Genomic DNA, 27,072 nt, shown 5'->3' on the forward strand with positions numbered 1-27,072 from the left:
CTCCTACGTACCTGCTGCCCTTGTCCTTAAAGGTATTCAAGGTCGCAGGTTTGAAAGGTGCTTTGAAGGAAACTTGTTGAGTTGCTACAGTGCATCTTCTAGATGCTGTTACTACACTGGTATAACACCTCGGGCTTATTTGCTTCAGAAGACACAAGCTACCAAACACTCATAAGGCATTGAGTAAAATCTTTCATTTATTAAGACAGATCACATGAGAACAGTTATATATAATTATAAGACACTTAGGAGCTGTGTGTGTGCTCTGCTCAAAGCAAAAGTGAAACAAACATTTTGACATTTTTCTTCTGGTGATGTGCTAAAATTCCTTAAAGGCATTTTACAACATCCTCCTTTCTTTCCAAAGATACTTTTCCTCCTTACTAGTCTCTGAAACATAAAGGTAATCTGCTGTTATCCCCAGATCGTCTGATGGTAACCTTGTCTGTGGGTTTCTTTAATTACTCTCTCTGATCTGTGGAATTGTCATTCTTTTGATGTTGCTCTCAGTTGCATTTGGATCTATTCCTAGATGCAGAAGGACTGTATGGTGGTTGAGAAGCTGGAATGGATCTGATTTGTCCTTGATTATGCCTCTCAGTTGCGCCATTGTGTAATGACTTCAAATGAGCTTGGTTCTGAGCAATCCTTGTTACTGTAGCTAGTTGCTAGCTACATTCTGTGCAACTCTGCATGTGAATTTGTTGTCCCAACTGTAAACTTGGCAATTCTGTACCTGCATTTTTATTGGTCTATGTTGGCCATCTTTCCTTGTAGGTTTAAAAGTTGCTCTGTCGTCCCTGAGAGAATAAATTGGGTAAGAATAGATAAATTGGTATGTACTGGTCTACCAAACATGAGTTCTGCCAGTAATGGAATAGTTGCATTTAAACTTGCTGCTCTCAGATGTAACATTGCAATGTGTAGATCTTGATTGGCCTGTTTATATTTGATAACTAGGGATTGCACTGGGCGAATCATTCCTTCAGCTAGGCTGATGGATCTAGGGTAATGCTGAAAAAGGGTGGTGTGATCAATATTCCATTTCTCTCATGTCCTGTCTCTCGCGTATCATAAAATTGCAGACCATTATCTGTAATGATCTCTCCAGGCACACCAAATGAACTGAAAGTAACACTTTGAGTGTAAGCAGCAGTTTTGCTTGATGTATTGTGCAGTTGTCGAATAATGGAGTACTTGAAACGGTAGTCAACAATGACCATGAAGTCAGTGCCATGGACATGAAAGAGACTGGATGCGACTTTGGACCAGTGGTGGGTAGGAACTTCATGTGGAATCATTGGTGCTTTGTGCTGACTTGGCATATGCTCTTGACATGCCTCGCACTTCTTGATGACACCAATATCATTGTTCATACCCAGTCAATGGACTGTCTCTTGTGAGTCTTCTCATTTGACCTATGCCCATGTGAGAGTGATGATGTTGCTGAAGAATATCAGGTTTCAAAGATTCTAATGCGATGACCTACCTTTAAAAATGACTCACTGGAGATGCCTAACTCATCCCAGTAAGGCCAAAATTATGTCTCAGGTTTGTGGGAATGCTCAATTGAATTAGGCCATCCTTTGATTATGGTTTTCCACAGTTTCTGTAGTGCAGAATCTTTCGCCGTTTTTCTTGGAGCTGCTGCCACTTAAGTTGCACAGAATGTGCCAGATCGATTTGGACAACATCTTCAAGTTCAATGTCAACGGAGTCAACTTGTAGATCTATGGGTGCACCTTCTATTTTCATCGGGTTAGACAATTTTCAAGGTGTATTCGATGTGATATTCAGGTTGTGTGGCTGTACCTAATCTCTCCGTTTTAACTTTGAATCTTTATCCAAAGATGTTGCAGTCTTGGCAGTGCACTGATCAATGGTTTTCGCAACATTATCTCCAGTGTTTTGTGGTCAGTCTCTACCACCGATCATTTGCGAAATAGGTATGAAATGCCTGAATCCAAACATTAAAGCTATTCTGCACAATGCTGGAGTCATTGGATTGAGTTATGGACAGAGATTTTGAAGCAAATCCATTCAGTTTTGCCTTTTTGTAGTGTGCATGGTCCCAGTCCTTTCTGAGGCATCCATTTCCAAGGTAGTTGTCTCCCAAGGATCATAAAATTGCAATGTTGATGCTTCTGATAATGACTGTTTCAGTCTTCAAAGAGGTATTGGTGGTCTTCATGCCACAGATAAGGCACTTCCATTTTCAACAATTTCCTTAGCAATGAAATTGAGAATGCATGGAGATCAGAAATTTAAGAAACCTAAACATCGCAAATCGTCCTTAACTTGAAGTGTCGGCATGGCTTTGATATCCTCTATTTTACTTGGCTCAGGACATACACCAGCATATAGAACCGAAGAAATTGACCTGCTGCACACTGATGTCACATTTCAGACCATTGAACACCAATCTTTCATGGCGTGTTGCTTGTATCAATAACTGCAGATTATGGTCAAGTTCTTACTTTGTTCTTCCTGCAACAGCTATATTATCTGTGATACAGTTGCCAGCGCGTATAATGCAGTCTATAAGAGTTTGAAAAAGATCCTGGTTAACAGCCGGAAAGGAAGTCGTTGAAAACTGTATCGCCTGATGCGAAAAGTAGTAAACTCTTGGGACTTCTCCACAATATGTACTGACCAGTAACCATGCTTGGCATCAGGCTTCCAGAAGAACTTTGTACCTGCACATCTCAGCTTTAACTTGTCTAATGTTAGTATTTTGTGAGGGCAGTGTTCCAAAACTACATTTAAACATCATGGGTCAAGGCATATTCTCAATGACCCGTCCTCCTTTATGATAGATGATTGAGCTGCACTAATCCTCTCCTAATGATTTTGTCTTTCTCCATTTTGTCTAGGTTGACCTTCAATTTGTTTTGTTGTGGATGCTGCACTTGCATGGTGGATCATTCTCCTGCAAACATCATGTTGCAGCTCCCTTTAAACTGCCAATTTTGTCAAAACATTCTGGATATTTTGATGTTGGGTCATGAACTGAGGTGAAAGGAATAGTTTCTGAGGACCTATCTGATGATGTCTGACCAATCCTTTGGACTGTTGCTTGTGTGAGATTATGACATGCTGGTAGATCTGCAATCACTGGGACTCTAGTTTCCACGATGTAGAATACCTGTGTCACCCAGGAGCATTGGTTGCACTTGCACTCCAGGACCACGGACCCTACACGTGGAATTAGTGTACCTAGCAAGTTTCACAGTAGTAGGCTTTGCCATGGTCTTCCAAGTCTTTCAGAATTTACAGAGGTGGTATGTTGACACTTGCTCAATGTCAATATTGGCCAATAATGAATAGTTACCAATTAACTTGGGACAGATGATTTGAATCTTGTCAAACACTCCAGATGGCGTGATGGCATCTATGGTTTGCAAGAGATTGACAGTGTGAAACATGTTCACCATTTGTCATCACCTCAAAAGCATCACCATTTTCTGATTTGTCAGTCACTTTGTGTGTATGTTTCTGACAGGACACCGGACGGTCATTCTTACTGCCTGAAGGTACCCATTGTATATGGTCTGTTTAGATCAATGCACAACTCTTTCTAGCTGCATCAGCCTTTGCCCCAGTGCAGTTCACTGCCAATGGTCCTTTCTGCTGCATAGCTTTGAGAATTGATGAAAGACTGGGCATTTCCTTGATGCATGCAGAAGTCCACACCATCCATGTGTCTTGCTAAGTTTGGGTGTTCTAATGAGTGCATCAACAATTAGGATTGTACTTGGGTTCTGTAAGCTTTGTCGAACTGAGGATTGCTTCATACTTGTGTCTACCCTGAGTAGCTCTTCAGTGCTGTACACTTTGGGCTTGTCTAGCAGATCTTTCTGGAATGCTTCTATGTGAATGAACTCGCCAATTCAATCTGCTGGCTCTGCATTTGAAAATTTGCAGTACAAACCCTTTCCTTCCTGACAATGGTCTGTGGATTCTGTAGGCTGTTGTCAAAATGACATGAAGTCTAGTCGATAAATACAGAAGTTTAACCTGCTTCTGCACTTCTTCCAGTGCAGTCCATATCTTTTGAGGATGCTTTAGCTCTTCTTCTGTTAATCCTGATGTGTTCAGCCTGTGTAGATCTTCATTGTCAATTGCTAGGTTAATTTTTATGGTTTGCTTGTCTGGGTCAGCCACACCTGAATTAAGAAACCATAGCTCTATGTCCTTTTTAAACAACTTTAATTCAGATAGTAGATCAGTTGCAGTCAATTCAAACTGGGGAATTTTGTGGATATTCTGACATCCTTTTGACCTTCCTTCTCCTGTAATACCTGGGATGAATGCTGCTGTAGCCAGTTTGAAGCTCTGTCCATGGAGATGAGTTGTGATGAGAACTCTCTCCCTTGTTTGCTATCGATCCAGCCCACACCTGCTCTCTCGCCTTTCCTGACTAAGCTAAACCAATGCTGGTCTTCTCGATACGCTATTCACTCACTGGACTGACAGGCTATACGCTGCAATCTCGCCAGAAGGGATCTGTCTGTTTACCAGCTCTTTAATTGAGCACTAGCTTGGTGCTGTCTCTCCAAAGCTTTTCCCCACAGTGACTAAGCTGCATTTTCAATAAACTCCAGTGCTGCGACTTTGTTGTGGTTTGGCCAGAACATCGTCTCATGCCATGTAGCATGACCTAAGGCTGTTCACCAAGTTATATCTGTACTTAATCTTGTTGTACTTAATCCCACTCACCTGATGAAGGAGCAGCGCTCCGCAAGCTAGTGGCGTTTGCTACCAAATAAACCTGTTGGACTTTAACCTGGTGTTGTTAGACTCCTTACTTAATCTTGTTGCCAGCTGTTATCCCACTGCTAATCATGTCGTGTTATTTTACAATGATATAATCATAGAATCTCTGCAGTGCAGAAGGAGGCCAACGAGTCTGCACCAACTTTCTGACAAGAGAATCTCACCCAGGCCCTATCCCTGTAACCCGACATATTTACCCCATTAATTTCCTTAATCTATACACCTTGGGATAATTTAACATGGCCAATCAACCTAACCTGCACATCTTTGGACTGTGGGAGGAAACCCACGCAGACACAGGTAGAACGTGCAAACTCCACATCCAAGGCCAGAATTGAACCTGAGTCCCTGACACTGTGAGGCAGCTGTGCTAACCACTGCCACCGTGCCACCCCTTGGTCTTATTTACTGCACAAAACACCGGGCACCCATTGTTCATAAGGGATTGGGTAGCAAGTTGCGGGTTCATTTATTAAGACCAGGCACATCAGAACAGTTATACATAGGTATAATGCTTGAAGACATCATAGCTGAATGCTCTGTGATGAAGACTGGATCTCATGACACATTTTCCTTCCAGTGATGTCATGCTGATATCTCCTTAAAGGCATATTACAGTATTAGGTGATGCACACTGCTGCCACTGTGTGTTGCTGCTGGAGAGAGTGAATGTTGAAGGTGGGTGGAAGGAGTGCCAATGTAGCAGGCTGCTCTGTCCTGGGTGATGTTGAACTTCTTGAGTGTTCATGAAGCTGCACTCCTCCAGGCAAGTGGAGAGTATTCCATCACACTCCTGACTTGTGCCTTATAGAAGGTGGACAGGCTTTAGGGAGTTAGGACATGAGTTACTCTCCTCAGAATTCTGAGCCTCTGCCCAGCATCTTGTATATGATTGGTTAAGTTCAGTTTCTGGTCAAGGGTAACCCCAGACTGTTCATAGTGGAGGATTCAGCAATGGTAATGCCATTGAATGTCATGGGGAGATGGTCATTGTTTGGCACTTGTGTGACACAAATATTACTGGTCACTGATAAGCCCAAGCATGCTGCATATGGGCACAGACTGCTTCTGTACCTGAAGAATCTTGAATGGTGCTGATCATTGTGTCATCATCAGTGAACATCTCCACTTCTCACCTTATGATTGAGGGAAGGTCATTGATGAAGTAGCTGAAGATGATTGGGCCTAGGAACTATCCTGAGGAATCCTGCAATGATGTCCTGGGATTGAGATGATTGACCTCCAACAGCCAAATTCCTTTGTGCTAAATGTGACTCCAGCCAGTGGAGAGTTTCCCCCCGATTCCCATTGACTTCAGTTTTGCTAGGACTTCCTGATGCCACACTTGGTCAAATGCTACTTTGATGTCAAGGGCAGTCACTCTCAGCTCCTGTGGTTAGCTCTTTTGTCCATTTGTGAACTGAGGCTGTAATTGTACCAGGAGCTGAATGGCTCTTGCGGAAGCCAAACTGAACATAGTTATTAGGTTGTTGCTGAGCAAGCGCAGATTCATAGTACTGTCAAACACTAGCACTTCCATTGCTTTGCTGATGATCAAGAATAGGCTAATGAGGCTATAATTGGCCGGGTTAGATTTGTCCTGCTTTTTGTGAATAGCGCGTACTTGGACAATTTTCCACATTGCCAGGTAGATGCCAGTAATTTAGCTATACTGGAACAGCTTGGCTATGGTTGCGACTAGTTCTGGAGTGCAAGTCTACAGTGTTATTGGCAGAATATTGTCAGAGCCCTTAGCTTGGCAGTATCCAGTGCCTTCAATCATTTCTTGATATCATGTGGATTGAATTGATTTGGCTGAAGGCTGGCATCTATGATGTTGGGGACCTCGGGAGGAGACTGAGATTGATCATTCACCCAACATTTCTGGCCAAGGATAATTGCATGAAAATACATGCGCGCTAAATAGTGGAGGCAGCATGCTAAACGCAAAGCTAAGCTACCCCACATGCAACAGATCAAAGCTTTGCAGTTCTGCCACACCAACTGTAAATTGTGGTAGACAAACTAACCAGAAGAGGAAGCTCCTCTGTGATGGCACAGCCCAGCACAAGAAGGCAAAAGGTAAGACTAAAGCATTTGCTTTAAGAAAAAAATCTGCAGTTAAAAGTGCCAAATGCCAAGATACATCTTGCCCACCTTCTGAGGTCCCCATCATCTCACAACCCGTCTTCAGCCAGTTTGATTCACTCCATGTGATTATGAGAATGGCTGTGCACACCACATATAGTGAAAACCATCTGCCCCAACTGTGTCCTGATTGTGGTGCTGAAGGCTTATACTTGTAGGCCTTTCCTCAAATTATGGAAGGTGTTGTCAACTGTGCTATCAAGTGGCTCTCGGCAACAACTCGCTCACTGTAGCTCAGTTTGGATTCTGCCAAGACCACTCAGCTTCAGACCTTGCTGCAGCTTTAGTGGGAGCACCAAAGTCTTTTGTCTATGACAAAAGAGCTGAATTCCTGAGGTGAGAGTCACGGCCCTTGACATTAAAACAGCACTTGACCATGTAGGGACAATGTATCTACTTAGTACAAAGGAAGATTGCTGTGGTTGTTGGAGGCCAATCGCTGCAGGAGTTGTGTCCCATCCCAGTCATCTTCAACTCTTCATCAGTGACTTTCCCTTGAACATAATGCCAGAATTGGGCATGTTTGCTGAAGATTGCAGAGTATTCAGTACCATTTACAACTCCTTAGCAGGATTTTCTGACGGTAGGATTTTTCACTTCACCACCTGAAGAGTCAGGAGCGAATGCATCACTGCTGATTCCGTTGTCCTGTGGCCATTTAACATACTGCGATGCTTTAGTTGGCTGGATGCACGATTTCTGGTCCTTAGTCAGATGGAAGTCCTGCCTTAGAGAGCTGCCAGCCAATCTGGCATGCAGCACTATAGTCCCAGCAGCACCAGCGGGAGCATTGACCACTGCTGGTACAGCTGGAGCCCACAGGACCAGGTAGTTGCGGGATCTTGCAGTAGGGTGCATAAAAGGGGGGCCTGATCTGGATAGGTGTCTAGTGATAAAAGTGAGCCCCCCGTCCCACCCAAAACCCCACTTCTCACCCAAGAATGACCAGGGTGATAAGCTGTGTTCCTTCAGGTCCTTGGGCAAAATTCTGAAACTCACTTGCTAACAGCACTGTAGGTTTACCTGCACCATTTGGATTGCAACAGCTCAAGAGGGTGCCTCACCACCAACTTCTCAAGGGCAGTTAAGGATGGATAATAAATGCTGGCCTTGCCAGTGATGCTCACATTGCCATAAATTTAAGAAAAAAGGTTGTCTCTTGCAGACTCGTGTTGAAGAGGCAAAGGGTTGAAAAAATTAGTCTTGTGATCCTGAAGCTGATTTTCCAGTCCTTCCCCTATATTCCTCAGCAGCCCCATAATATAAAACATCAGTTGGCAGGTGATCTGGCTTTCTCCATGTGGATACCTGTCATTGCTTCTACCTTCCAAATGGAAAAAGGGAAACGAGCTTTTTGCTGGAGCACAATGAGAATTACATGATTTGTCACCTTCGTACTTTTTTGACTTAAAGCATTTACGGATCAAAAATAAAGAATATCACTTTATTTTCTTCCATGTGAATTGCCATGCTTTACAAAGAGAATTTTCAGTTTCTAATTTATCTTATTATCAGTGTTAGTGGTAGTGACTTTCTAGTTTAGTATAAGATTTCAGTCTTCACATTGATTTGATTTATTATTGTCACATTTATTAACATACAGTGAAAAGTATTGTTTCTTGTGCGCTATACAGACAAAGCATTGGCAAGTTGCAAAAGTGAATGTTCATTAACTTGCTATTCAATATAAACTGTCTTCTCAAATGCTTTGCAAATAGTGTGAAGCCACTTTCATTAATCTTAATGTGAAAACAATCTCAAAATCCATTCAAACTACCTCTTTCCAAACTCTCCCAGCCTAACATACAATTGCATTTAGGGCACTTCTGATGTCTTTGTTTCTGCTACCTGAAAGATCATTCTCAGAAATCATCTTGCAACTTTTGAAATTGCAATCCTTGAGTTTAAGTTCTTCCTCATATTTATTCTGAATTTAGTTTTCCTTCATTTAGATTTCTGCCATTTGGCACTATTGGCCTAGCTCACTTTTGAAGTAATATTGAAATAATATTCCTTGTTAACTGTATCAGTAGAATTTGTTTTATGTACCTCGTTCAGGCCTTCTTTAATCGTCTCCCATATCTCTCTTCTCTTTAAACTGTAGGTCCTGAGTTTCCCTGACACCTCTTCGTAGTTCATTCCCTTCTCTGGATAATTCTTTCTGCTATTCTCTGTTCCTTTCTAATGCATAAACATATTTCTTGTGACACATTGATCAGATTTGAATACTCCTGAGTGTAGTTGACCAGTGCATTGTAAAGCCGAAGGATAATCTTTCTGGACCTGCAAGCTGCTCCACTAACAACATATCTTATTGACTTTCTAAAATTACTTAAGTTTGTGCATCGAGAGTAAGAGTTCTTATTTCCCTGTTGGGCCCCTTTTTTCAAACCTGTTTAATTCTATTCCATTAATTGCATTCTTATTTTGCACATTTGCATACCTAGTGTGTTGTTGTTCTTAGACTGTGTGTTCCCAAACTTTTAGGTTGTATTGTTTGACCACATGCTTAACAATTTAATGTCCTTGTGACAGTCATAAGAAACCCTGGCTTCTTATAAATGTTAATAGGTCTTCTATTATTAAAGAGATTAACTACATACAACATTCATTAAGAACTTTGGATGACTGAAATTTGCCTGAATTTCAGATTTGAAACATGCTGCATTTCTCAACATTTTCTTGAAAAGGTTACAAAGCAAACATGATGGAAATAAATGATAAGGATTGTATTGTAAAAGTGAATGATTCGAATGTTGTGTGTCTAATCTGATTTTGTACACATTCTAAAGTTTAAAACCTATTTGATATTGTTAATAGTTTTGGAAAGAGACAGTTGACGACCATGAAGTACGGGAACTTATCGGAGATAAAAGTCAAAAATCTAAAGGTAAGACACAATTTCTGAGCTACAGCAGCAAGAGCCAGTACAGAGGTAACTATGCAACTGCTGTGGAGACTGCTGGTCCCCCTGTTCAGAAGGCTGTTACTTTTAAGTTTTCCACCTTGGCCATCACTGAGACTTTCCTACCATTTTGTCAATTTGCGTCACTTGCTCTTGTTGCAAGGTGAAATGCTGCTCAACAGTAAAGTAATATACCTAGGAGGGATCTCGAACAACATGAGCTTACCAGCCTGGTCACTAATGCAGAGTCTCATGGTTTAGCGATGATTCTAACTGTTTGCAGTAGTAATGGCTTTTGGTAGAGGTGGGGTGGTGGAGAGGATAGTGATTCTCTGGAGATTTGGAGTAATTTTTGAGATCAGTTATACTATTGCTAATAAGTTCTGGAGCATCAGAGGGAAACAAGGGAATGGGGAACTTTTAATGATGTGAAAACTGAATTTTGACTCCATGGGAAGGTTTCAATCGCAGCAGCTGTTGTAATAATATCGCACATAAATAAATTGGTTAGTGTAATATACTATCTCAGTCTGCTGGGAGAGAATGACACTGTTTAAAAATATCCTGGCTTTCCATAAACAAGATTAGATGGTCATTTCTGGTGGGGGCAGTGATAAGGTTTTAGATGTTTAAAACTCATGCTTTTATGTTTAATGACCTTGCCAGCAGCATCATGTGGCTACTTTTAGGGACAGTCTTGCGTCTAATTAACATGTAATATTATAGTGAGTTTATTCAGTGAAAGTAAACTGAGTAGTTAATTTAATACAATATTGAGCATGAAAAACAGAAATTTTTAACTCTTTCTGATCTTGTTATTAAAAATGTTGTTGCATATTAAAAACTAAATTCATAAGATTTGATTGCGTTCTTTGCAGGCTGATTTTATTCAGTCTTGGGCAGGTATTGTTTACTGAAGTCTGTCAGATCATTTTCTGGAAGAAGTTCCTTAATATGTTAATTGTACTGGTGCCAGTTTATCCTGCAGAGTGGATTTCTGTTTGCAATGTAGAAGAAACTGTGCAGAACCATATACATGAACGTTCAAAAGGCACCATCATAATAGCTCCCCATGTAGATCTGGCACATGTTCAGTTACTCAGTGGCGGTAGGTCAGAGTTGATGAATTAGCCTACTTCTGAGATCATTTATCTTTCTTTGAAAAATAACTTGTCATAGCACACACTATTTTGTCCCTGAAAAGACAAGCAGGTTCCCGACCATAATCATGTTAAATCTACTACTCGGAGACATCTGAATAACTCTATCTGACTTTTCTCCTCTCTCATTGGAAAGCTCCTGCCCATTACTTGATGACCCCTGTGATTGAGATTGGTATGCAATCGAAACGCACACTCTGCTACACGTTGTCTCCAGTAAAATATTTACATATGAGACCACGCAGGCAGTGTTAACTGTTTGAGACTGGAGAGTGGACGACAGCTGTAATGGTGGCAAATGTCATTTAACTCCATCTAGATTAAATTACATCCATAGCCCTTTTACAGAAGCATTATTAGATAATTATTTCAAGAAAAATAATAGTAGTTTACTGGCTTAGACTGGCTCAGTTCATTTAATGTTTTTAACTTTAGGTGATTGTTTAAAAATTCAAAGCCCAAACATTAAATGTAACTCCTCCAGCTTTAATAGGCTTGAATATTTTATGTTTTAGTTATGATCTATCATGTAACTGTATTTATTCCAGAATTATCGCTATTTTCATCAGTTATGTTCATTAAGCTATTTAACAGATGCCAGTTAAATGTTAGAACATGTAAAATAGCCAGCCACTCAGGTGCTGCAGTAACTGAAGCTTATAATTTTATTTCAATCTTTGCCCCTCAATCCTAGAAGCTGCTAGCGATGATCGATGGGACTCTCTGTTGTTCCACCCTCCACAGAAATTGGGCATTAATGACCTGGAAGGGCAAAGGGTGCTGCAGATAGCTGTTATTATCCACAATCTGTCCATGGAAGAAGGGAATGCCAAGCTGCTAGCTAACCGAACGTGCCTGCGGTTTCTGCTGTTATGTGCTCACAATAAGCACGTCTCACTTAAGCAAATGGGACTGGACACACTGGGGAATGTAATGGCAGAGGTAAGATAAATGAATTCAGTGTTTTTTCTCATTCCATTAGTGAATCAAACTATTCAGTGCTGACTATCTTGGAATTGAAAAATGCAGACATCTCTTACGGTATAAAATGCAAAGATTTTGGTAAGTGCTACGGTCCTGGACCAGAACCCCAAATTGCATTAAAATTCCAGACTAGATCCCAACCACTTTTCTATTTTGGTATAAATGTGAAGAAAGGATAATTCCTTCCAGGAAGGATTCCACTGAAAAATTTGGGCTATTTTATAGTAAAACACAGTTTTATTTAATAGCACAGTTTAAATGTAACTCTAACAAATGAAGCAGCTTAACTTTTAACAATTGAACAAAATTTAAAAATGAAAAGGAAACCACTTTAACTTCTAACTTATCACTGTTTCAGTTCCAAATAAGCAACATTCATATTACAGACTTAAATACTATTTTAAATACAGTTAGCAACCATAAATATACTTGCTATGATTGGTCTTGAAGCTTTCAGAGAGAGAGAGTGTGTTTCAGAAGCCTGTAAAATCCTTCTAACTTCAACCAGATTTCAGCTGCAAACTAAATAGCTTTCTGCAAAAGCTTTTTCTCTGTTTCAGAACCAGGACTATACATAAACCATATCATCACAGAACCCTGTCAATTACCGTCAGAAATCCATAACCACTTGCAAATGAGTAATTATTCTGCTCTCCCAGCATCCGCGTTGCATTCCCCTCCAGATGTACCGACTGCCTGTAGCATAAAGCTAAATTTTTAAGCATTCTCATTAAAGACAAAAAACAAAATATATTCATATAGTATATCCATATCAATTGCACTACTATCATCACACTAAGTTCCTGGAAGATTATTTGTACAACATAGCAAAGTAACAGATTATTCAAGATAAACTTATATTTGATACAGTAATAACATTCTAGTGCACCAAGATTTATTTCCCGTCATTGCCATTTGTTTGAGTACCTAATCCATTTTTTAAAATGGTCTTTAATTACCTGTTTGCATTGTTAACTGCTCTGCACTTTTTAATATAGTCAATACACAGACAGATTTCACCTATGAATGTTGAGAAGGGGGGCGAGAGGAGTAATGATCGGTTAGATGTTTGGCTGGACTAGAGTGTATGCACATCAGCTATTTTTCTTTGATTTAAATGGTTTCTAATTGTTACACATACTTCATTCTGACTATTTTGCGTGCCACACTGTCAAGTTTTGGATTTCTAAATTATTTGAACAAGGAGGAATTTCACAGAATTTACATCAGGATGTGGCTGTTGGTCCAATTCAGCATGCAAGAGGTTACACCTTCAAAAATGCAAGCTTGTGAGGAAATTAGTTCCAACTGATTCTCTGGTAAAATGGTGTTTTCTTTATTCCATGTCAGATTGAGGTGATGGTAATTTCATATGCTCATGCAAATATTCACACACAATGGGTTGGATTGGCTCCATTCATTTACGTTCAGCAAGTGGAGGTAGCTGTTTGGTAAGTCACATCTAGGAAGGTTGTAACCAGTGTGATTGTAGCTCAACTGGCTAATCCCTGGAAGCACAGGAACACTGCTGATGGAGATTGTGCGATGTAATTTAGTTTCTTGTAGGAACTTGTGAAACAGAAGGAAGTTCTTAGGATACTTTAATCTGTTTATTTAGATTCTGTATATAATAAACTTTGTTTATTTATGTTTGGCGTTGTTCCACCGGATGGTTCCTAAATCCTATCTTTTCAGAGGCAGAAACTCATTTGTGGACATATAAATTGCATCCAGTTTTCTCTCTCTCAGGTTTGTTATGCCCCAAATCATGCTATTCACATGTCTAAGCATTGGACAGTAAAGGTTCACATACTGTTTTTAAGATTGACAGATTGCATGTGGAAGTTTTAAGTATTGATACAGTAAATCATGTTTTTTTACTTTTTGTAACAATGGTTTAAATTGGCACAGCTGCAGAAATTATTGTAATTAAATGAAAATATTACTGTCACCCTCTGACAAGTTATATTTTGTTTGCAAAGTTTGCAAGGTGCTGAGTGTCATCAACCAGATGGCTTTGTGGTCAAAGAAAAAGTGACTGGAAGGATAAAGATTTCCAATTGGGAGCTTCGGCTGAGGAGATGAAAGTTCCAGCAATAATTCACCCTTCTGGTTATTTGGAAAATTAATGTACAGCTACTGAACTTGAGAAGTCTAATAAAAGGAACAAGAACCTCCCTTTTTATTTGGAAAAGAATCTTGAGGGGGGGGGGGGGGGGGGTGGTCAATAAATAAACATATATGCTTAATGAGAAGAAAAGAGGAAACCGTTCACCAAAAGAAGGAAACGGCAAAACCGTTGGCTTTTAGGGCCACTCTTTGCGTATCAGGAGATTGTTGTTCAGAAGAAAATGGGAAAGGTCGAGAAGCAAAATATGAGAGGAGAGAAACTGTCCAGTTCTGTATTGCAAAAGCAGACTCTGATTATCGTACTAATTGGTTCTGATTTGAAATTCTTAATTTATCATCATTGGTTGATGTCTCAAACAAAACACATGGTATGATATTGCTGAAACCTGGTGTATTGCATTTAGCATCAGCTAACAGATAACAAGACTGGCAAAACTCTACAGAGAAATCCAAGTGTGATCACAACCATTTGGTATTCAAGGTCATAATTTGTTTTGAAAACCTAGTGTTATCTCATCTAATAGAAACATGGGAGTAAATTGTTGGAATTTCTGCCCTACCATTTAAGCTATTAAGTGGAATGATTCCAGTTTGCCTAGTATATGATTGACTTTAAGCTTTCTGCAATCCACTCCCAATGGATCAAAGCTCCTTTTAGTTCTAACAAACTAGAATTACCAAATAATTCAAATTAAGTAACTCCAAATGCAGAGTTAGCTGTATAACAGTAAAAATGTGATTAAAAGTTTTTGCTGTATTTTTGAAGTACAGTATACTGTTCCAGCAAACTGTTCTTGTAATTCCCTGCCTGAAAAGTATGAGAATTGCTATCTAGTTTGAAGGCAGTGTTTCAAACGGGGGAGGGAGGAAGTTCTTATAATACTATGAAACATAAGTAAGTTGCTTTCTACTACTGCCTGTCAAGTATACATGAAGTCCTAACTTCAAAAGGGGTTTGCACAGTGTTCTTCCTGCTTCTTTATTCTTTGCCTTTAACAGGTCTTGTGTAAAATTACCAGTTGCACCACAGCTGAGGGAGCTTTATGTTGTAGAATACAGTCCAGTTGGACTTACTTAAACTACTGAAATTAATTCCCCTAAGCAATTATTCAAAGAATCTCATCCTGTTCTATTTGCATAGGTTGAATTCGAACAAGCCGCATAATTCACATTTAACATCCTCAAGATGATTTATTCAGAACAATCCTGCTTGCAAATTTCTTAAGTTTACTTTTCTTTTCAGTTGCAGTTGGATCCCATTGACTTCCAAAGTACCCAGGTGATTTTTCACACCATTACAAAATGCCTTTACTCTTCAGACAAGTGGTTTCGAATTCGAGGTAAGTCTGCTTCTCTGCAGATTGATAGATACAGCCTGGTTAATTGATGTGGTTACATTGGTTAGAATCCCTTCAGTGCACAAGGGAGAAATTTGGTCCATCAAATCTGCACTGACAACAATCCCATCCAGGCACTATCCCCGTAACCCCACATATTTACCCTGTTAGTCCCCCTGTTGCATGGAACTTGTATTTTTTAAGTGAATAATGGATTGCCTAATGATTTTTGTAGCTTCTGCATTTTGTCATGTTGGAAGGTTTGTTTTGCCACCAATAAGTTGTGATCTCTTTTTACTCTCCCAGTTTGGTAAAGCAACTCAAGAACTTTAAAGTAATTTAGTGTGTATAATGACGACAAAAATAATGCTTCTTCACTTGGTGTGACTGATGGTTGGACAAAGGGTCATGATTATATAGAGTATTTTTGTTCTGCCTTCGATGTTTGGAAGCACAAGAATGACAATGTTGTTGCTTGTATGCTTGCCGATTTCCCTTAATCACATGGGGTTCATGTGAGATATATCTACAAGCATTAGTGCCTTTATGCAGCTATGTTTTTCCTAGTTTTTAAGTGTTTACTTTGAAGAAAGATTCTCACTTTTTTTACAACACAATACTCAAATAAATTTAAATCTAGCTCTATATTGAGTATTAATATCCACAGCCACGGATGTAGATCTTTAACACACAAAGAACTGTAAGCTATATTATTTGCCCTGTAAAAAATGAATACACTGCTGTCGGTGCTGGGGGTTTCAGGTTTGCTGGTATCCCCACACATTCGAGCTCAGAGATGTGTCATATAGAACCTGAGTGAGGCAAAATTAGTTTAAAAGTAGAACAAAGAAAATGGTAGAATCAGAACTTAAACTGTCAAAAATAAGAAAATAAGGCCCTTTTCTATTGATGTAATTGCTTCTTTTTAAGGCTTGCATTAGAATTGACTTTACAATTTCTATTTCTGGGATTAACTGGGGTAATTGTCAAAATGGAATAATCAAGTGCATGAATGCAAGTGCTTGCTTTAAACCAAGGCAAATTGCAGCTGACAAATAGTGTCAATGCATGCACACATGGGCCACCAGGCAGGAAATCTGAGCAAACTGCTTTTGTGAGAAATAATATGACCAGTTGTAATACCTGTGCTCCAACTAATATTGATTGATATGCTTGGACCAAACCTATACATAAATAATTTAAAATTCTCTGGTCACGGAACATCTGTGAAGAAAGGGACACAGTTAACGTTTCAGGTTTGGATCTGACAGAGCACAAATCTAAAATGTCAATTTTGTTTCTCACTGCACAGATGTTGCCTGACCTGCTGAGTATTTCCAGCATTTTCTATTAAAATTTCAGACTTTTAACATCTGCAGTATTTTTATTATTTCTTTTCCTCAGTATCTTTAGTTTGCAGTAGTGCTGCTATTGTTTAGTTTTAAATGTATAATTCATGGATTATCTTTCTCATCTTGTCCTTCCATTTTTATGAAGTAAAGCTGTTTCCAAGTTCTGCATTAAAACGGTTAATTTTTTTTTCTTAACTCCAGGAATGGAAATCTTGGCTAATCTTTGTAAAATTGAGGAGAATGTAGATATTATCTGTGAGTGTGTGGAACAGGAATCCTATCGAGAGATTGTGAACCATTTGTCTCTCCAAGATATCTTGCTCTTGCTGGCCAGTCTGGAAGCTCTGTATATGCTGTCGAGTCTGGGAGAGGTGACCTGCACCAAGATCATCAAAGTGGAGAGAAGTATTGGTGAGTTAGAATTTTTGGATGTTGGCTGATGCCTGCTTTTCCTTTATAGAGAATACCACTTTGATAAGTTGGGGTGCTTTTTATAAAAGTATCATAGAAGTGTTTTTACTCTGTATAATTATTCTATTGATGAGGAGTCCATGCTCTACCCCATACCTTATCTCTATTCTAGTGTCAGCAGTGTAATTGTTTCAGGAATTGCAGATTCTTTCATTACCCCCTACAAAACCTTGCGTCAGTCCAGGAATATTCCTTTCTGAAATCTAGACTTTGTGTTGTATTATGATACAAAATTTGTGCAGAAATTAGGAATTTCAGTTGAGGGATGCTCAATGTAAAGTATGGGAAGGACATAGTGAATTTTTAAAACCAACTGATACAGAAAAATAGCAATGATGGAAATGAAGAAAAATGCAATGAGCAAATAAAAGCATCAGGAAGAATGTGTTCAAATAACTACAAACATTGGTGTTCTAATTCTGTTAACGCACCACAGGCATTGGCCCAGTTGCCCTGTAATCAAGAAAAGTGTTTTTTTGCTGGATTAAAAATCCAACCCAGAGGATCATCATTTCTTAACTGCCATGTATAATTTATATCCAAAAAACTGTTTAAAGGATCTTAAATGGATTGTAGTGCAATCCAAATTTAGTTCTACTTAATGCCTCAGGGTAAAGTGCAAGGAACAAAGCACAACTTCTTAGTGAATTACAAAAATTGCCTTAAGTATCATCACCTGGAATTTGCACAGGATTCTCCTAATCAACCACCATAATTTGTCAGAAACCCCGGGGAAAGGTGTAAAGAGCTAAATCTGCTTACATAGTCTCTCTCAGATTTCTGCTGAATTTATGGTGGGAGATCAGCAGAGTATTGTTCAAATTCTCCTCCATCTGTTTGCTTTATTTGTTAATCTCAATGGTCCACCTATACTGAGAGCACTTAATGATTGCAGCAGTAATGATATTCGATGAGTTCCAATATTTAACATATAACATGTCTTTTTTTAATTTTCAGATCAGCTTGTTTGCCTGGTGTCTGTGGACATGCAGAATTTTCCTCCCGATGCACTAGCAGCTGTCAAGTTAGTAGAACAGCAGAACACTCTTCAGCAGCCAACATCTGAGACCAATCGGTCAGCCACAACAGAGAATGTTTCAAACCAGAGCACACCTGTAACAGGTATGGTATTCAATTCAACCTCATTATATATCTTGTCAAAATAGCATTGAATTAATTTGGGTGAAATTTATGATGAGGAATGAGTGCAGCCTCTCATGCTTATTGTTATGATGTAATCCTCTAGCCTGGTGCATCTGGGTACACATTTCTGATCATCCTGGGCTTTGTCTGAATCTGGTTAGAATAATTGGAATTATCCATGTGGCCCACTTAGACATTGTAAGAGGTGATTTATCATTTATTCATCTGCTCTTCCATCACTATTCTCCTGTATAACTAAATGCAAAATTAACCCTCCCCACATCACAGAATTCAAACTCTCCTGCATTCACATTCAGAAATGTAAGGCATATTACATCCCATAAAATAATTATGTGCATAAGCATGTTAAGTATAATCAAAGCACTGAGCCTGTACCATCAGAATAGTAAGAAGCCTCACAACACCAGGTTAAAGTCCAACAGGTTTAGCTTTCGGAGTGCCGCCCCTTCATCAGGTAAGTGGGAGTTCTGTTCACAAACAGGGCATATAAAGACACAAACTCAATTTACAAGATAATGGTTGGAATGCGAGTCTACAGGTAATCAAGTCTTAAAGGTACAGACAATGTGAGTGGAGAGGGGGTTAAGCACAGGTTAAAGAGATGTGTATTGTCTGCAGCCAGGACAGTTAGTGAGATTTTACAAGCCCAGGCAAGTCGTGGGGGTTACAGATAGTGTGACATGAACCCAAGATCCCGATTGAGGCCGTCCTCATGTGTGCGGAACTTGGCTATCAGTCTCTACTCAGTGACTCTGCGTTGTCGTGTGTTGTGAAGGCCGCCTTGGAGAACGCTTACCTGATGATCAGAGGCCGAATGCCCGTGACTGCTGAAGTGCTCCCCAACAGGAAGAGAACACTCTTGCCTGGTGATTGTCGAGCGGTGTTCATTCATCCGGTGTCGTAGCGTCTGCATGGTCTCCCCAATGTACCATGCCTCGGGACATTCTTTCCTGCAGCGTATCAGGTAGACAACGTTGGCCGAGTTGCAAGAGTATGTACCGTGTACCTGGTGGATGGTGTTCTCACGTGAGATGATGGCATCCGTGTCGATGATCTGGCACGTCTTGCAAAGGTTGCTGTGGCAGGGTTGTGTGGTGTTGTGGTCACTGTTCTCCTGAAGGCTGGGTAGTTTGCTGCGGACAATGGTGTTGTTTGAGGTTGTGCGGTTGTTTGAAGGCAAGAAGTGGGGGTGTGGGGATGGCCTTGGCGAGATTTTCGTCTTCATCAATGACATGTTGAAGGCTCCGGAGAAGATGTCGTAGCTTCTCTGCTCTGGGGAAATACTGGACGACGAAGGGTACTCTGTCCGCCGTGTCCCGTGTTTGTCTTCTGAGGAGGTCGATGCGGTTTTTCGCTGTGGCGCGTCGGAACTGTCGATCGATGAGTTGAGCGCCATATCCTGTTCTTATGAGGGCATCTTTCAGCATCTGGAGCTGTCTGTTGCGATCCATCAGAATAGAACATCAGAATAGAACAGTAAAATGTGACAGCATGGCATCACATTGTCAGTGACATTACAGTACTCAAGTGAATTGCAAAAATTGTCTTAAGCATCATCACCTGGAAGTTCCACAGGATTCTCCTAATCAGCCGCCATAATTTGTCAGAAACTCTGGGGAAAGGTGTAGGGTGGCACAGTGGTTAGCACTGCTACCTCACAGTGCCAGGGACCCAGGTTCTATTCCAGCCATGGTCACTGTCCAGTGTGTGAAGTTTGCACTTTCTCTCTGTGTGTGTAGGTTTCCTCCCACAGTCCAAAGATGTGCGGGTTAGGTTGATTGGCCAAACTAAAATTGATTCTAGTGTCGGGGGATTAGCAGGGTAAATGTGTGGGGTTACGGGAATAGGGCTTGGGTGAGATTGTGGTTGGTACAGACTAGATGGGCCAAATGGCCGCCTTCTGTACTGTAAGGATTCTATGATTTGCTGATCTCAACTAATACCATCTTTGGGTAGCTATTGTTCACCCCAGAAATTGACTTGATTCAATTACTTTCAAATGATGATCTTAAAGTTTTATTTTATTCCTGAAGTTGTGTTTATCCTATAATCCCATATGTCCATCAACTTCTGTCTCTCTCAATCATAGATTCTCAAGCTTGTGTCATGTTCCCTTGTTTTTTTCCATACAAGTGAACTCCTTGAACTCCCTTTTACTAATTGGTTATTGATTTTTTTTAGTCACTGAATCCTTTCTCCAACTCCCAGAGAAGTCCTTTTTTCTGAATTCAAATAGCATACTTTTATCAATTTTGGATATCTGGAATAATTTTTTATTTTTCTTATTTCTGAAGTCATTTTTTGCAGATTAGCAATCAGCAGAGGATGTAATGTTCTAAGTACATGATTATCACGGTTTCCATTTAGAGATTGATTCAGGCTTTTATCATGGTTGCACATTCATTTTTTTTCCCTTTTAAATTGCAAAATTTCACTACCAAATGTTTCAAGTCTGGTGGAATATCTTGTCGCAAGTTTTTGATACTTGCATTTACCCTGCACTGTAAGATAATACTGCAGTGGTTTTAATTGAAATTCTAACATTCAATCAGTTAACTAAATCAAATTTGGTACAAGTGTTGCCTCTCATGGCAAATGCTGTTTCTTTTGAGTACTGTAATGTTACTGACAATGTGGCGCCATGCTGTCACATTTTACTGTTCTATTCTGATGGTATATCTTAGAAATCTCTTAGAAACCCTACAGCACAGAATCTCTTAGAAACCCTACGGCCCATCAAGTCTGCACCGACCACAATCCCATCCAGGCCCTACCCCTATTTCCCTACATATTTACCCACTAATCCCTCTAACCTACGCATCCCAGGACTCTAAGGGGCAATTTTAGCATGGCCAATCAACCTAACCCGCACATCTTTGGACCGTGGGAGGAAACCGGAGCACCCGGAGGAAACCCACGCAGACACGAGGAGAATGTGCAAACTCCACACAGACAGTGACCCAAGCCGGGAATCGAACCCCGGTCCCTGGAGCTATGAAGCAGCAGTGCTAACCACTGTGCTACCGTGCCGCCCACCACTGTGCTACCGTGCCGCTCAGTGTTTTGATTATGTTATGGGATGTTAAATGCCTTACATTTCTGAATGTGAGTGCAGGAGAGATTGAATTCTGTGATGTGGGGAGAGTTAATTTTGCACTTAGTTATACAGGAGAATAGTGATGGAAGAGCAGCTGAAGATTTAATGTGACAGCTAGTAATAGCTTACTTAACAATGGAAAATTGCCACCAGTGACCTCCAAATAAGGAATGTCCAGTGGGCATTCCGAATTTACCTGCTGATTGGTTGCTGTTTTGTGAATATATTTGAACAAATTACAAATGAACAGGTAGAGAATGAAACAATGAGCACATAGCACTTAAAATAAGGCAACAGACTTCCATGAGTAACATCAATCAGCCTTTAATTGATCTTGAGATGACCATTAAGTTGTTTCAGACTTTGCAACCTTCAAGGGACAAGCCACTTCCACCATATATCTACCATACTAACAGAGCATTTTCTTCAAACTAGTCCCTTCATGCATTTTAGGAATTAGCTAGCAGAGTAAAACGCTCCCTTGCTGATATAAATTTGTACATTACTGCCATGTTGTTACAAAATAAAACATTTTCCCAGTTACTGTGAGCAATAACATGGAACAAATAAGTTCAGAGCTGTTCATTCTTGCAATCAATTTTTTTTGTCAGAATGTGCAGGGAACAATTATATTGTACCCAAATGTTTTTCTTCCTTATGCAGTTACACCTATTCATTGGTAATTACTTGATTGGCTTTTGGTTGTTACACAAGTATAATAATGTGCAAGAATGTCTTAATTTTGTGAGTCCAGAATAATGTTAGCTTTTCATTTCCTGCCTAAAGCATGAGGAATTAGGAAATAGTTTATTTGTTTTAATGGAAAGTTAACAAATCCAACCCCTTTCTGTTGACCACTGATGCCTTATTATTCCAGTTAAATTTTCCTGTGGTCATTAGATTTTCTTTTTTACTTGATTTCCATAGCATTGAGGCCTCTTGGAGTCCCCTCTGCCAGCCTGTTGGAAGCAGACAGTGAGACATTTACATGCCAGTGGTAAGTGATCTTTGGGTGAGTCACAGATCCTTTCTGATGTTTTCTCCTGTGAAAAATGTGTTCCTTTCCACACCATCTTCCTGTGAAGTTCTTAGTAAACGTATTATATAGTTTACCTGGAATCATGAAAGGAATTAATTGCATGAGAAGTGCTTTAAGATGAGATAAAGCAATATATAAACAACATTTTAAAATCAATGTACAGCTGACATTCCTATCCTTTGGTTCTCTTGATTTTGGAGTCCAATGCTTAATACACAAATGTGAAAATTGTAGGTTCATTAGTGCAGAATCATTAGGCATTCTGTGTCCATATTCAGCAAGACCTGAGTGACATTTGGGCTTGGGCTGATAAGCGGCAAGTTACATTTCTGCCGCACAAGTACCTCGCAATGGCCATCTCCAACAAGAGAGGATCCAGCCATCTCCCTTTGACTTTAAATGGCATTACCATCCCTGAATCCCCCATCATCAACTTCCTGGGGACTGCCATTGACCAGATACTGAACAAGACCAGCCAGATAAATACTGTGGCTACAAGAGCAGGTCTGAGGCAGGGAATTCTATAGCAACTAATTCCCCTGTCCACCATCTTCACGGTACAAGTCAGGAGTATGATGGAATACTCTCTGCTTGCCTGGATGAGTGCAGCTCCAAAAATACTCAAGAAGCCCCACAGGAAAATGCAGCCTGCTTGATTTGCACCCCATTCACCACCTTCAACATTCACTCCTTCCACCACTGACGTACAGTGGCAGCAGTGTGTACCATGTACAAGATGCACGGCAGCAAAGGCTCCTTCAACAGTACCTTCCTACCCAACAACTTGTACCATCTAGGACAAAAACAGCAGATGCATGGGAACACCAACACGAGTTCCCCTCCAAGCCGCACATTATCCTGACTTGGAACTATATTGCTGTTCCGCCGGGTCAGAATCTTGGAATTCCCTTCTGGACATGGACTGTAGTGGTCTAAGAATGTAGCTCAACACCACCTTCTTGAGGTCAATTGGGGATGGGCAACAAACACCGGCCTAGCCATATCCCATGAAAATAATATTTTTTTCAAAAGATGATACTTCACTGTAACCAGAGTACATTTTTCTCTTGTTTTAGGTTGAATGCCAACTTTGAAGAAAGTGCAGATAGTTCAATCTATCGAGTAGACCTATACTCTGAATACCTCTCACTGTGCAGTAAACTTGGGAGCAGTGGCATCCTAACATCCACAGGATTCACCAAGTGTCTCCGGTGAGTGTTTTCTAACTGGCAATGCTCAGATTAGTTGCAGGTAAGACATTGTTTTTTTGATTCACATGGTTAACATGCCCAACTATTAATGTGGGGCTTGTTAGTTACATGAGTCAATATTTGCTGATGGGATTAAACTAGAAGAATTATGCTTCCTGCTAGAAGTACCACTCTGTCACCCAGGATCCTACTGCTAGTGTAATCCTGAACCCTGTTTATAATCAAGGTGCCAGTACAATATCATTTCTGCAATCAATTATCGATCAATCTTTTGGATTTTTATCTCTCGCATTCCATTTTTGTTTGGTCTTTGTCGTGATGGAGTTCTCTTTAAAAGAAAACTCTTATCTGATAATCAATTAGGAACTTGTATTTCATTAGTACAGCTCAACTTGCATCAAAGGATCTCTTGAAACGATATTAATTCAAACCACTTTTTGATTTCTCTATGCCCTAGTGAATGAATGTATCACCCAAAAGGCTTACAGCAGAACATTCTCTGATTTGAGTCGAATTAGTTAAACTCAGTTAGAGAACCTATAATTGGCCTCTGTGACTTGGGAAAACAATTCAAATTTCTCTCTTCTGATTACAGACAAGTGGTCAAAGCTGGTAAGTATTTGTGTGTGGATGGTAGGTGAGGATTGAGCCCAACTTCTACAGCCCATTAAAATTCAATAGTCTGCCAATACTCACTAATGGAGTTTTTTGTAGTGGAAAGAAAAAGAAGAGTATAAATATTTAATGTTGATATTGCATTTCACCATAAAATGCATGCTTTAAAAATATAATTTGAATATGTTGCAGTGAACTGATCCAAGGGGGTTATTGGTTTTAATAAAGAACCTTAATATTCTTGTTATCTTCTGTGGTCGTTAAATCTCCAGCTTGTGAAGGATATGCTAAAGATTTAAAGTTCTATGTTTTGAGTCAATGATTACATAGCTTATTATGATTATTTCAGTACATATACCCCTAAGTTTATATTTACACTTGATGTGTATGCAAGAGTATCAACACACTACTGGAGGATGCAGCTTCCACTTGCTCTTCACAGTTGCATTCCTAATCTTGAATAACGTGCACTATTACGCAGGGACTGAACACATTCCCTGTCGTGAAGGGAAGTTGTTGAGGAACTTGTTGAGGAAGGAAGCAGTGCTGGTTCTAGTTCTGTGTATGAACTAAAGCAGGTGGCGCATGATTGGGAGAGCATTTGGGAACAGTGATCATAATTTCAGGTTTAGACTTATTACGGAAAAAGATCAGGTAACTGGAGGAAAGCTAACTTCACTAAGTTAAAATAAATCTGAAGCAGGTAAATTGAAAATTGGTAGGCTACGCATAGAGTAACAATGGGAGCTATTCAAAGAGGATATGGTTCGGGTACACATCCCCACAAGAAAGGGTATCCAAAGTTCAAGCTCCCTTGATGGTTAAAGATAAGAGATTAAAATGAGACAAAAAATGGCTCATGACAATTGTAATTCATAATACAGTAGAATTAAGTTAAGTATAGAAAGTACAGAGATCAAAAAAGCGAATAAGTGGAGGAGCAAAGAGAGGTATACGACTAGATGAGCAGCTAATATAAAAAGGACCTAAAGGTATTTTGTAAACAAATAAGTGGTACTGGGATAATCGCAGGGAGCATCTGAGTACTTTGCATCTATCATCAGTAGAGAAGAGGATGTTCCCAATACAGCAGTAAAGGAGGAGGCAGGAGCATAATTGGATAGGATAAAAATGGATACAGACTGGCAGTCCTCAAAATAGAAAAGTCACTTACTCCAGATGGGATGCATCCAGGGTTTCTGAGATAAGTATGAAAGTTGTGCAGGCTCTGGCCACGATCTTCCAAACCTCCTCCGATATGGGTATGATGACAGAGGACCGAGGCCTGGAGAATGGCAAATGTTATACACCTGTTTTTAAAAAAAAAAGGGTGAAGGATAAAACCGGCAACTCCAGACCAATCAGAAATTTGATTTATTATGTCACAGGTATACAGTGAAAAGTAGTGTTTCTTGCGCGCTATACAGACAAAGCATACTGTTCATAGGGAAGGAAAGGAGAGAGTGTAGAATGTAGTGTAACAGTCATAGCTAGGGTGTAGAGAAAAATCAACTTAGTGCGAGGTGGGTTCATTTAGAAGTCTGATGGCGGCAGGGAAGAAGCTGTTCTTGAGTCGGTTGGTACGTGATCTCAGACTCTTGTATCTTTTTCCCAACGGAAGAAGGTGGAAGAGAGTATGTCCGGGGTGCGTGGGGTCCTTAATTTTGCTGGCTGCTTTTCCGAGGCAGCGGGAGGTATAGACAGAGTCAATGAATGGGAGGCTGGTTTGCGTGATGGACTGGGCTTCATTCATGACCCTTTGTAGTTTCTTGCAGACTTGGTCAGAGCAGGAGCCGTATCAAGCTTTGATACAACCAGAGAGAATGTTTTCTATGGTGCATCTGTAAAAGTTGGTGAGAGTTGTAGCGGACATGCCAAATTTTCTTAGTCTTCTGAGAAAGTAGAAGCTTTGGTGTGCTTCCTTAGCTATAGTGTTGGCGTCGGGAAACCAAAACAGATCGTTGATGATCTGGACACCTAAGAACTTGAAGCTCTTGACCATTTCTACTTCGTCCCCACTGATGTAGACAGGGGCATGTTCTCCACTATGCTTCCTGAAGTCAGTGACTATCTCTTTTGTTTTGTTGACATTGAGGGAGAAATTATTGTCGTTGCACCAGTTCACCAGATTCTCTGTCTCATTCCTGTACTCCGTCTCATCATTGTTTGAGATCTGACCCACTAGAGTGCTGTCATCAGCAAACTTGAAAATCGAGTTGTAGGGTAATTTGGCCACACAGTCATAGGTGTATAAGGAGTATAGTAGGGGGCTGAGGACACAGCCTTGTATTGAGGATGATCGTGGAAGAGATATTGTTGCCTATCCTTACTGATTGCATCTGTGAGTTAAGTTCAGGATCCCGTTGCAGAGGGAGGAGCCGAGGCTCAGGCCATGGAGTTTGGAGATGAGTTTCGTAGGAATAATGGTGTTGAAGGCTGAGCTGTAGTCTATGAATAGGAGTCTGACATAAGTGTCCTTGTTATCTAGGTGTTCCAGGGTTGAGTGCAGGGCCAAGGAGATGGCATCTGCTGTGGACCTGTTGTGGCAATAGGCAAACTGCAGTGGATCCAGGCAATCTGGGAGGCTTAATTCGTGCCATGACTAATCTTTCGAAGAGCTTCATAATGCTGGATGTCAGAGCCACAGAATGATAGTTATTAAGGCACGCTGCTTGGCTTTGGT

At 40.2% G+C, this 27,072-nt stretch overlaps 1 protein-coding gene across 2 annotated transcripts in view; it reads left to right on the plus strand.

Annotated features, from left to right (window-relative positions):
- The window catches only part of LOC144511945 (AT-rich interactive domain-containing protein 2-like), a 197,530-nt gene that overhangs the window by 126,150 nt on the left and 44,308 nt on the right, over positions 1-27,072 (plus strand). For both annotated transcript variants that reach the window (XM_078242433.1, XM_078242434.1), the window contains exons 7-13: positions 9,745-9,814; positions 11,684-11,931; positions 15,347-15,443; positions 16,994-17,203; positions 18,221-18,385; positions 22,452-22,521; positions 23,640-23,774. In XM_078242433.1, the coding sequence (XP_078098559.1) occupies positions 9,745-9,814; positions 11,684-11,931; positions 15,347-15,443; positions 16,994-17,203; positions 18,221-18,385; positions 22,452-22,521; positions 23,640-23,774 (995 nt within the window). The remainder of the gene's footprint in view (positions 1-9,744; positions 9,815-11,683; positions 11,932-15,346; positions 15,444-16,993; positions 17,204-18,220; positions 18,386-22,451; positions 22,522-23,639; positions 23,775-27,072) is intronic.

Source organism: Mustelus asterias, chromosome 25 (assembly GCF_964213995.1).
Source record: "Mustelus asterias chromosome 25, sMusAst1.hap1.1, whole genome shotgun sequence".
In the NCBI taxonomy this organism is placed as follows: domain Eukaryota; kingdom Metazoa; phylum Chordata; class Chondrichthyes; order Carcharhiniformes; family Triakidae; genus Mustelus; species Mustelus asterias.